The sequence below is a fragment of the Pollachius pollachius genome (genome assembly GCF_949987615.1).
Source record: "Pollachius pollachius genome assembly, chromosome: 5".
Classification (NCBI taxonomy): Eukaryota; Metazoa; Chordata; class Actinopteri; order Gadiformes; family Gadidae; genus Pollachius; species Pollachius pollachius.
The window spans coordinates 24,847,723-24,859,809 of NC_136938.1; the positions used below are offsets into that span (position 1 = coordinate 24,847,723).

The 12,087-nt window shown below is 47.1% G+C and overlaps 1 protein-coding gene across 1 annotated transcript in view; it reads left to right on the forward strand.

Moving 5' to 3' along the window:
• The window catches only part of cdkl5 (cyclin dependent kinase like 5), a 34,398-nt gene that overhangs the window by 15,291 nt on the left and 7,020 nt on the right, over positions 1-12,087 (forward strand). The window contains exons 5-14 of the mRNA XM_079736111.1: positions 392-512; positions 1,125-1,184; positions 3,335-3,425; positions 4,601-4,703; positions 5,823-5,909; positions 7,005-7,085; positions 7,658-7,827; positions 8,765-9,669; positions 10,595-10,980; positions 11,684-11,788. Of these exons, the coding sequence (XP_079592237.1) occupies positions 392-512; positions 1,125-1,184; positions 3,335-3,425; positions 4,601-4,703; positions 5,823-5,909; positions 7,005-7,085; positions 7,658-7,827; positions 8,765-9,669; positions 10,595-10,980; positions 11,684-11,788 (2,109 nt within the window). The remainder of the gene's footprint in view (positions 1-391; positions 513-1,124; positions 1,185-3,334; positions 3,426-4,600; positions 4,704-5,822; positions 5,910-7,004; positions 7,086-7,657; positions 7,828-8,764; positions 9,670-10,594; positions 10,981-11,683; positions 11,789-12,087) is intronic.

Genomic DNA, 12,087 nt, shown 5'->3' on the forward strand with positions numbered 1-12,087 from the left:
TTCTGAATCTTAACTACGGCTGTTTTAAACTGTTTGGATGAGGCTGAACGTTAACGATGTCATTGGGCCATACACAAACCAATCAAAGCACGTTCCTCCACGGGGCTGGTACAGGCCCCGCCTACTCAAGACGAAGCGGTCATGTAAAACTGTTGTCCTCCGTTAGGCTCACCTGGGAAAGCCTGGCTAACAGCCGTCTCATGTGTTAGCTGTGGACAGTTCCAACAGCTTTCACATTGCAGGCCTGTACGGCGTGGACCATGGAGTTGCCATAGCAGACCTGCAGACATAAAGCCAACAAACTTCAACGTTTGTGCCCTCAGCGACAAGTCATTTCTGCTGCGTTATATATGACATTAAGATGCGTATGTTGACATTTCTGTTCCTCCAGAACATGCTAGAACTCCTAGAGGAGCTGCCCAATGGCGCGCCCCCTGACAAGGTCAGAAGCTATATCTACCAGCTCATCAAAGCCATCCACTGGTGTCACAAGAACGAGATTGTCCACAGAGGTATGTTTCGGTCCCCTCCAGAAATCCATGAATCGTAATACATGTAAATATGAACTGGCTTCATAGGTTTGTCAACCAGCGTAAGCATTTAAACGTAAAGTGAGTCAACTTATATAGACGGCAACGTTTACTGAGCTCATAGTGGGTCATGATTTAGTTTCTAGCATTTTCTTTTGCATAAAAGCATCAAAAGAGGATTGCCCTAGTTTTTATTTGAGATTATATACAAGTTATTACAGATAACAGTTACATGCAGTGAATCAGGGAATCTACAAAATAAAATGAGTCAAATAATAGCCCCTTTATTATTAGTAGTAGTAGTATAAAACGTATTACTATTATTATCATTGTTATAATTATCATTGTTAATATTATTATTAAAATATTTTAATTTCGTTATTTTTCTGTCATTGTTGTTGTACTTATTTGATTATCCTACATGCATACTTTATCTATTTTGTTCTATGGATGTTGAGTTGGTGGTTAAAAGAGGATAATGGTGAACTGTATTAGGCCTATATCCGTATCCGTATATTTGAATTATTTAGCTCAGAATAGTAGAACAATATAATGTGATGGAATTTACGCGTGTTGTCTCTGGTTCCTCCCAAGATATCAAGCCTGAGAACCTGCTCATCAGCTCTGAGGACGTCCTCAAACTCTGTGATTTTGGTGAGATCTGTCGGTTTCTTACACACGGCAGGGTTGGGTTCCTACACACACTGCATGCGTATAGTACTGTACTTAAAAGTGTGTACAGAACACACTGTATACCAGTCCCTCCAGAAAAATGCGGCGTTTTTTTGCGATTGCTGAAAATCCTTGATTATGCGGCACGTTTTCTTAAAAAAAAGCGATGAAATATGCGGCATTTCTATGCAATTTTATGCGATGAAATTGCGGGAACTTGCAAAAATTGCGTGAACTTGCGAAAAATGCAGCTTTTCGATGACGTTCACGTCGCGTAATTACGTCACTTCATAACGTTCCCATGGCAACAGGGGGAAATGGCTGCTCTTGTGTGACGTAAACGCAACATTTTTCAACTTTCTGCTAAGATATATGTGACTTTTTGGCAACGAAAATGCGGGAATTATGAAATCATGCAAGCCCCGCATATTTTGCGCGGAAATCGGCAATTTATGCAGTGAAAGTGCGGCATATTTGAAAAAATGCGGCCCCGCATGAATATGCAGACCACAGCTGATTATGCGTTGAATTATGCGATCGCATAATCGCGTTTTTCTGGAGGGACTGGTATACACACTGCGTGTATATAGTACTGTACTTACAGGGCATAAAGTATGTACAGAACACACTGTATACACGCTGCGTGTATATAGTACTGTACACACTTATAGTAATGCCCCATCTCTGAGACCGCCTCCCTTTGGAAACATAGGAGTATAGGAATGTATTGGAAGTAATCATCTTTTGGCCATTGTTTAGTAATTCATTGTGAGGTAATTTGTTATTATGGGAGACATTGTTGTGTTTGAAGCTGCCGTAGCGGTTCTCGTGTGAGACGTGGCAAAACATAGTTTTCATTAGCAAAATGCAATTTGTGAACTCAAAATGGCTGTGTTCACAAATAGTGTCGCTAACCAAAAGCCCCATGATGTGTTCCGATGTACACGCACTGTTGACGTATATGCATGTTATATAAATACATTGTCTGGTTGTTTAATTGTATATTGAGATATTTCCACATATTGGTGGAGTTTTATAAGCTGTTTAGCTATCTATGCGTCGTCATAGCACCCATGTCAGTACTGAGTCAGTGAGATGTGGTTGTTATTCACTGTCAGAGCTGGCCTTGGCTTTATTGTGATATCTACACCCTTAAAATGGACCCACACTTCATTAATTATTTAAGTCCTCTTCTCATATACCAAAATCTCGTAAAAACCTCCGTATCAGAATTGGATGATTGCTCAAAGTAGGCTTCATTGCCGTATTGTGCGAACGTAGTTGTTCTCTTGTTGATGATACAGTATCTATTATTTGGAGATATGGTTTATTTTTCTGTATCATAAAGACAAAAGTGTGCTTGCTTTGGCAGTACATGCATAATATTCTCATCCTAAAAAATATTCTTTACACTTTTGGGACCTTATCTTTATTGTCTCTTGGAGCAGCAAAAAATAATTAAAATGATTATTGACCAATAATGCACTTATCAACAATACCTTCATCTACTTTAAAATATAGAGAGCGACCAAAAAGCTGCAACAATTAGGGCTAAACTCAATGGAAACATTTGTAAGAATGCCATTGAAACATTGTTTAATTCATGGACTTTCTTCTAAAGATTCAAGTTTTGACATATGCACTGGTTGCCATTCAAAATGCCCTCCAGTTGAGAATCACTGTCCTAGCGCACTTTGTAAAAATAAATTGTTTTTTTTGGTAACCATTTAACTTTTTAAAAGGTGCTATATTCATACAAACTTATTAATATTCATATTTCTGCTGTGGTACATCAAACCCTGAATCGATACGATGTGCCAGTCCAATCACTCTCTTGAGGGGGGATTGTCCTGTCAATAGCACAGATCAGACACCTTTCACTTCACCTGGTGATGTGAGGGCGGATTGCACTGTCAATGGCATAGATCAGACACCTTTCACTACTTACCTTGACAAAGCTCATACACAGCCGCCGTGTCTACGATAAACTGAAAGCAAAGGACGGTTGTTGTTTTTGTTATGATGCAAAACCTTTTGTTACTTCTTCCTTCCCTTGAACATCGAACTGTTCTTTACGAGTCATGCTACTATATTCTATAAAGTAAAAGATCTATCTTGTCTCTGTGACTCAGGCTTTGCTCGTAACCTGTCAGAAGGGACAGACGCCAACTACACTGAGTATGTTGCAACAAGATGGTACCGTTCTCCTGAACTGCTGCTCGGGTGAGTGTGTGTGTGTGTGTCTTGATCTGTTAAAGCCTGGCATTGTTTGATTGTGACATGAAGCATAAATTGCATAAATCTTACTAGGAGTATGATTCAGATGCTTTTATTCAAAGCAAAATGTAGCGGCTGTCATTCTAGGGCAGGTAGGGGTCAGGGCAGCTCAAGGACAACCTACAGGGAGACTGCGCACGTGGGGGATCGAACCCAGAACCTTTTGGCTGGAAGTCAACACCTATACTGCTCTTTCCATACTGAGTGTCCTGTAGCTGGCCAGCTGCATCCGGATTAAGAAGAAGCTATGGAAGGTTTACATAGGCAGTGTTCAAATAGGGCCTGATCCATACACTCACACACACGCACGCACACACACACACACACACACACTCAGCCTGCTCCTCCTGTTAGCACTTCCAGGCCAAGATGCGCCTCTCTCTTCAACTCCGTCTTCATCGCTGTCACGGTCGTCTCCTCGGCATCAGACTCCGCTGTGATTAATGTTATTATCTGCATTCACATTGGAACCGCTAGCATTAGCATTATACAGTTATTATCTGCACTGAAGTATAAGTGATTACACCCTGTTTCAGCTTGAATACGAACACTAAGATCCATACTATTATTACAATTAATATGGTTGTTATCTGCAATCACTTTGGTTCTTGTATTACCAATTTAAGTCCCTGAGCAAGACACCTCGAGCTATCTGCTCCTGACCAGCTGCTTGTTACCTTGCACCGCACTCAGTGTATGAATGGGTGAATGAATGTGAATGAATGGGAGACAATATTGTAAAGCACTTTGAGTGGTCACTATCTGTCTATGTATGTATGTATGTATGTACGTATGTATGTATGTATGTATGTATGTATGTATGTATGTATGTATGTATGTATGTATGTATGTATGTATGTATGTATGTATCTTTCTATCTATCTGTCTGTCTGTCTGTCTGTCTGTCTGTCTGTCTGTCTGTCTGTCTGTCTGTCTGTCTGTCTGTCTGTCTGTCTGTCTGTCTGTCTGTCTATCTATCTTGCTATCTATCTAACTGTTACTCAGTCAGTCTCTGTCTGCCTGTCCGTCCGTGTGTTGGCCTACCAATGGCTATGAGTAATTAAGGTTATTGTCCTCTCTCTCTCTCTCTCTCTCTCTCTCTCTCTCTCTCTCTCTCCCAGCGCTCCGTATGGGAAGGCGGTGGACATGTGGTCGGTGGGGTGCATTCTGGGGGAGCTGAGCGACGGCCAGCCCCTGTTCCCTGGGGAGAGTGAGATAGACCAGGTCAGTGAGAAGAACCAGACCCCCCCACCCACCAGGGCTCCCTGCCCAGCGATCCTCCACAGGCTCTCTTACACCTGTTCAGACAGTGGCCACTAGGGGGTGCTGGATCACCAGACTCACGCACACAACACGGATGTATTTTCAGCATTTTTAGCTCTCTTTTATTTCCTGTGATGGATAGACTGCTGAAAGGTCAATGTTACACAATGTATGGATTTCAAGGAGGAGATACCTTTATCCTAGTCTAACAAACCAGACTTTATACTAGAGGAGGAATATGAAACAAATATACATTACCTAATCATAAAATTAGCATTATATGTCATCAGAGATTAAGGAATCATGCTCAGTGAAAATACTAACCCTAACTCCTCAAACATCAACGCTAGAATGCTCTCCATTGAAATGTCCATTCCGGATCGGAGCGTTTCACTGGTCACAATTTCTGGAACAGATCTTATCAAAAACACATCTTGCTGCAGCCATGTGACAAGCAATTGTCTGGATGAACTGAGATTGTCCCTGATTATACCCGACCCTAAAAGCCTCATCATCTTTTTGTTAAACAGTGGTTAATATTGGAGTTGCATTAGAAAGATAGAGACAGCTTTGAGCCCTGAAAGATTTCGAGACAGATGCAGCATGAGCTGGTCTATAATTTGCTAAAAATATTGGGGGACACACACAACTCTCCAATATTGGGAATTTGGACTGCACTACAAACTGAACAATCAGTGTCAGTGTCAATGATTGTCCCTTAAAGATCTAGGACAGGGTTCCTTAGACACATGGCCTTAGAAGCAGGTGTAGGGGTGGGGCCACTTGTGTTACTATGTAGTATTCTTCCATTGTAAATAATGAACTAGTACTGTACTATACAGATACTATACACAATAGCAAACATCTGACATGTGCTGCACCGTATTGCTGTTTTCTGTTCTGTGAACTGTGTGCTTACCATTCCAACTAGTTCTTCATGTCTGTTTGGGTCTTCTGTTCTGGTTCTATATGTTTTGTTTCTCCGGGTTTCTCATGTTCTACATGGTTCTCATGGATCTTCGTTGATCTTCATGTCTGGTTCTTCGAGGTTCCCATTGGTTCTCCTCTGTGTGCTCTCAGCTCTTTACCATCCAGAAGGTTCTTGGGCCACTCCCGGCTGAGCAGATGAAACTCTTCTACAACAACCCACGCTTCCATGGAATCAGGGTAGGACTGGCCCTTAGCCCTCTCTCTATGTCTCCTCTCTTTCTCCTTCACTCTCTCTCCCTCTCTCTCTCTCTCTCTCTCTCTCTCCCTCCCTCTCTCTCTCTCTACCTCTCTCTCTCTCTCTCTCTCTCTCTCTCTCTCTCTCTCTCTCTCTCTCTGCCCTTGATCTCTCCTTCAGATCTCTCTGTGTCTCTTGTTATTGCTCTTATTTATTCCAGTCCCTTACTCTCTTCTCGCTGGACCCCCCCCCCCCCCCCCCCCCCTCTTTCACTATTAAGTCCTGTCACTCCCCCATTCTCTCGTTCTCTGTCTCCCCTCTCCCCCTCTCCCCCTCGCCCCCTCCCTCCCTTCTGATTGCCCTGCTGGCTGCTCCGTGACCGAGAGGATTTCTGTGACTCATGATTGGCTGATGTGAACTAAAGCAGCCAGGAAACACGTCCCCAAAGGACCCAACACGTGTGTGTGTGTGTGTGTGTGAGTGGATGAATGCATGTATGTATGCATGCTCGTGTGGGTTAGTATCTTTATGAGTGGGTTTGTGTGCCATGCATATATGTGTTTTTGCGTGGGTAAGTACGTGTGTATGTGTGTGTGCCCGTAGGTTTCTGTGTGTGTGTCCATGAATGTAATCGTGTGTGTGTGGGGGTTTGTGTTCATGCACGGCTATGTCGTGGAGTGGGATCTGAGGAGCTGGATCACCAGCCAGGTGTTTAGTGGATTAGCACATATTGCTAAACCACATTGAATCGGAACACACCAAAAATAAAAACATGCTTTCGCCTCTCTTCCTCTCGATCTGTCTTTGCCTTACTGCCTCTGTCTCTTCATCCCTCTCTCTATCTCTCGCTCTTCATCTCTCTCTCTCTCTCTCTCTCTCTCGCTCTCTCTCTTCATCTCTCTCTGTCTCAATCTCTATTTCTCACAATCTCTCACTCTTCCTCTCCCTTGCTTTTTCCTCTCTTTGCTGTTAATTTCTCCTCTCTCTCTCTCTGTCTTTATCCTATATTTTCTCTATATAACTCTCCCTCCCTCTCTCTCTCTCTTTCTTTATCCTAGATTTTCTCTACATAACTCTCCCTCCCTCTCTCCCTCCAGTTCCCCTCGGTGTCTCACCCCCAGACGTTGGAGAGAAGGTACCTAGCCATCCTGAGTGGCCTCATGTTGGACCTGATGAAGGTGAGACCACATACTTATCCTTTCCTCTCTCTATTTATAGTCATCACAAATAGAGAGGGAGGTGAGAAATGGAGCCATATGTTCAGGCTCCATCGCTGGTAAGGTTGTCTGTATCGTTTTGGTTCAACCAAACCTTTTCAAAGATCAGACTAGACTCAGTTTGACCTCAAGCCCGTTCAAAGCATCGCCCCCCCCCCCACGATGAAAAAGGAAAGTGTAGCATTCAAAGCAGTTTTATCATAAATAGACTTAATAAAGACGTTCAAAGATTAACAGAGTCTGCACAGAATACTTTTCACAGAAGAGATTAGGTTTTTGCTTTACTTCCAACCGGGTATGGCAAGAGTAAAGATAGTCACTCTCTGATTGGCTGCAGCTTTGTGAACAACATAAGGCTGCATCCATATTTGGGAATCATTATCAGTCTGGCCTCCAAACCAGTTGAGGCCAGACTGATATTTATTATGAGCGCAAACTTGTGTTACACAGCTAGAAACGCTAGTATGGACAGAACACTCAAACTCCTTCTCTTTCGCTTTCTCCTCCTCCTCCTCCTCCTCTTCCTCCTCCAGAACTTGTTACTGCTGACTCCGCCTGAGCGCTACCTGACGGAGCAGAGTCTGAACCACCCGGCCTTCCAGCCCCTCAGGCAGACGGAGAGACCTCCCCCCACCTCCCCTGTCCCTCCTCGCTCCTCCAAGAGGAAGACGCACCACCACGGGGAGAACACCGTCCCCACCAGGTAGGTCGGACCGCCCCCACCCTCACCACTACCACCTCCACCACCTCCACCTCCACCACGGGGGGAACCCCGCCCCTACCAGGTAGGTCGGACCGCCCCCACCCTCACCACTTCCACCTCCACCACCTCCACCTCTACCTTGGGGAGAACTAACCCTACCAGGTAGGTCTGTCCTGAGATGTGTGTGCTGAGTGTTGTTAGAAGATCATTGGATCATTGGAAGCTCATTGGAAAACCTAGAAGTCTTCTTTCTATTTCACCAATATATTCGCTCAGTGGTCGATGTACTTGTACACTTATTTAAGACTTGGGCGTACCACAGAACAGCCTGAATGATGGGTGGCATGAAACAGGCGTACAGATTCTGGTCCAACATATTCATCATCTTGCAGGTTCTGAGCATTTGTTGGCTGCACATTCATGAATCTCCTGTTTCACCAAATCCCACAGCTTCTCCATTGCGTTGGAGATCTGTACTGTTGAGCTCATTTAAGTAGAAACTGTAATGTTCCTGGGACCGCAAAAACATCTTTTGGCTTTCAGACTTTCTTTCTCTCTTGGGTTTGGAGTTTTTCTTTTTACACCTGCTTTTGAGGCACTAATTTGGGTTCAACTGTTTTCCTGTCCAATTATCTGTGACATGAAAGACTTAACAGCATTAATAGAACCTGAGGGGACTTGAATAACAATAAAAAAACTGTATGTTAAGATACATTAACATCATGAGCGGTAAATGCTTTTCCCAGGGAAACTCAGTCAAACAGGATATCAGACCTGAGGACATTTTGCTTTGAGACTCTTCAAGGATTCTTCGCCACTTCATGAGAAACCTGGTCGTTTTTTAGTTCTTGCTTAGAGTAGCATGTTCAACAGGCCAACCAACAGATTGTTGTTGTAATTAGTTATTAATTATAGTTTATTGTTCCTGTTCACCCAGGAGTCACGCTAAGAGCACCAGCCACCGCCACTCCAACAGTAAAGAATGTTCCAGCCTCCCGCGCCACGGTGACCTGCACCACCTCAGCAACAGCAGCTTCCTGAACGGCAACAAGCCCGCCCCCTCCAGCCTCAGCCCCACCCTCCACCCCAAGAGCCAGTACATGTCCCAGACGCTGAACCGCTCGCCGGCCAGGAGCAAAGACCTGGCCAACAACAACCTGCCCCACCTCCTCAGCCCCAAGGAGCTCAAGGGGAAGATCGAGTTCGACTTCAACCTGGGGCCCTCTTCCAAGCTCCCCGACCAGGGGCCCGGGGCCAAGTACGGCCACGGGAAGTCCGGCTCCTCCCGGACTCAGCCGCCGCCCCAGCCACAGCAGCCGCCGCCGCAGCTCCCTCAGCCGCCCACCAACCGCAACCCCTTCCTGGAGGGCAAGACCAACACGCTGCAGGGCTCCGGGGCCGACAAGCAGCACGGCCGCGTCCCCCACAACATGGCCGACTCGGCCCACGGATCCATGTCTTCCTCGTCCAAGAGCTCCGCGTCCTATCTCAGCCTGTCCAAGAGCCACAGCGCCCTGAGCGACGCCAAGTCGGTGGGGAACCTCAGCGAGGGCCGGCTCCACCCGGACGACACGGGCTCCAACGCCGCCGCCGCCGCCGCCGCCGCCGTCGGGGTGGGGGTGGCCGTGCCGGGCGCCCGCTACTTCCCCTCCAGCTGCCTGGACCTGAACGCCCCCGTGGGACCCCCGGCCCAGGGAACCCTGCCCGGGAGCCCCTCGGCGCGGCACAGCGACCGGTCGGGACACAGCCCCGCCTCTCGCAGCGGGGGCAACGGGCGCCTGGAGAGCAGCACGCTGGACTCCTCGTCCAGACACAAGTCCAGACACAAAGCCATGGCTCCAGGTCGGTCCGCGGCACGGGGGGGGGTGGTCTAGGGTTCAGAGTGTTGGGCTGAAGGCCGAATGGTGTTGAGTTTTGTTCCCCAATGTCTACAGCCTTAGCTGCAGGCATCATTTAGCAAGATGCCCCCTTACCCCAACCTGTAGGCATCATTTAGCAAGATGCCCCCTTACCCCAACCTGTAGGCATCATTTAGCAAGATGCCCCCTTACCCCAACCTGTAGGCATCATATAGCAAGATGCCCCCTTACCCCAACCTGTAGGCATCATTTAGCAAGATGCTCCCTAACCAATACCTGTAGGCCTCCTAGAGCTAGATGCCCCCTAACCCCAACCTAAATCAAGAATTTTAATTTGACCCAATCAGGGAAAGCTATTTGCCGCATCATCTGGATTGTCATTGAATTCGGTTTCTCTGAAAAGATTTCTGAATACATTTAATAGATTACACTGAATACACTCAAAAGTCTTCATTTTCAGACTTTTGACTCTTTCGGGCCTTGCATAAAGACTTTTGTTTTGACCCCTGCCTCTGACACAATTCAACCACTTCCTGTCTCAGCATCTGGGGCAGGAAGTGCTACAGAAGGACCAAAGTCTAAAAAAGTACTCTACCTACCTCCTGTGCATGTACAATACCTGCACTATGTCAGCATATTTCATGAGGCACTTTCTAGCTATGTATATTTAATGCATATGCATACATAATGTACGTTTTCTATAAATGCACTTTTTATTTATTTAGATACATGCACTTTTTGTACCTTTTTACCGTATTTCTGTGCCTTACTCTACTATTCGTGTTTGTTGTATTTCTTCCTTTTTTTTTTTAACTCCCTCCGAGTTATTTTTGGTCTATAAGCTCGAGCAGAGAAAGTGTAAAGCCGACATTTCCCTCCCGCAAACCTCCGTGTCCCCCCACCCACAGAGGAGGCCGTCACCCCGGAGCTGCTGGACCCAGGAGGAGGAGGAGGAGGAGGAGGAGGAGGAGGAGGAGGAGGAGGTGCGGCGGGGATGCCCCCCAACCACACCCTGCCGTCCCCTCACGAGTCCTACCACTACGGGCTGGGCTACACCTCGCCCTTCTCCTCCCAGCAGCGGCCCCACCGCCACTCCATGTACGTGCGGCGGGAACGCCAGCGGCCCCACGCGGCCGAGCCCACCATGGGTACGCTGCCCCCACCGGGCCAGGGCCTGGCCACCCGGGCCAGCAGCCTGCAGCTGCTGTCCCCCCAGCTGCACCACCGGGCCGCGCTGGCCGGCCACTCCGTCAGCTCCTCCCGGGAGGACTGCAACGACGACACCATGGCCCGGGTGAGTGCTGTGGCGCGTGTGGGTGTGTGTGTGTGTGTGCGGGTGTGTGGGTGTGTGTGGGTGGTTGTGTGTGGTTGTGTGTGTTTGTGTGTGTGTGTGTGTGTGTGTGTGTGTGTGTGTGTGTGGTTGTGTGTGTGTGTGTGTGTACATGGGTGTGTGTGTGTGTGCGTGGGTGTGCGTGCGTGTGGTTGTGTATGTCTGGGTGTGTGTGTGTGAGTGTCGGTTTGTGCGTGTGTGTGTGAGTGTTTTTGTGTGTGTCTGTGTGTGTGTGGAATGCGTGATTGTGGTGTGTTAGTACAGGTGTGTTAATGTGTTTATGTGTATAGGCGTATGTGTGTGTGCTAGTGCATTCGTGAATTTAGAACAGGAGTTTGTGACGGTCTGGGACTGTGTTCGAGCAGGAGTGTACGCCCTTGTGTACAATGTTTTGAGCGTGCTATACAGCTGCAAAAGACGCACTTGGATGTGTTTGTATGTGTGTATGCGTAGCTAACTGCGTGAACCACTGTTACCGTTGCATGATATAAATGTGTGTGTGTTTATAACGCCACGCACTTCTCACCTCAGCTCCATGACGTAGTACCACTGTGAGGGAAGTCTTCCAGGTGTGACATCTTCACTGCCATCGCTCCCATCTTTCACTCCCTGTTTCCAACACACCCCCCCCACCCCCCACCCCCCACCTCCCACCCAACCCCCACAGACTCAGCAGTCCCCTAAAGACATGAGCCGCACTTGTGCGCCTCTCAAAGATTCGGCGAGGGACAACGCAGTCACTGCTTTTCATGTTCAGCGACCAATAAACGAGGTCCGAGCGCCCCCGATCCCACTCGCACCTCCTCCTCCTCCTCCTCCTCCTCCTCCTCCTCCTCCTCCTCCTGCTTGTTCAGCTCGAACAGCTGTCCTCACCTTTATCTGTTCTGTTCTCTCAGGCTAGACGTTGTGTGTACACTGCATGACGCTCACACACTGTCTAACTAAATGTCTCGTATACAGGATAAGGGTTTGGGTTGCCTGGAGTCTAAAGGGTTTCTATCGTAAACTACGGGCTGTGCTGTTGGTTTATGGAAGTCATCTACCGGGTTGGGCAGTTGTGTTAAATTGGGT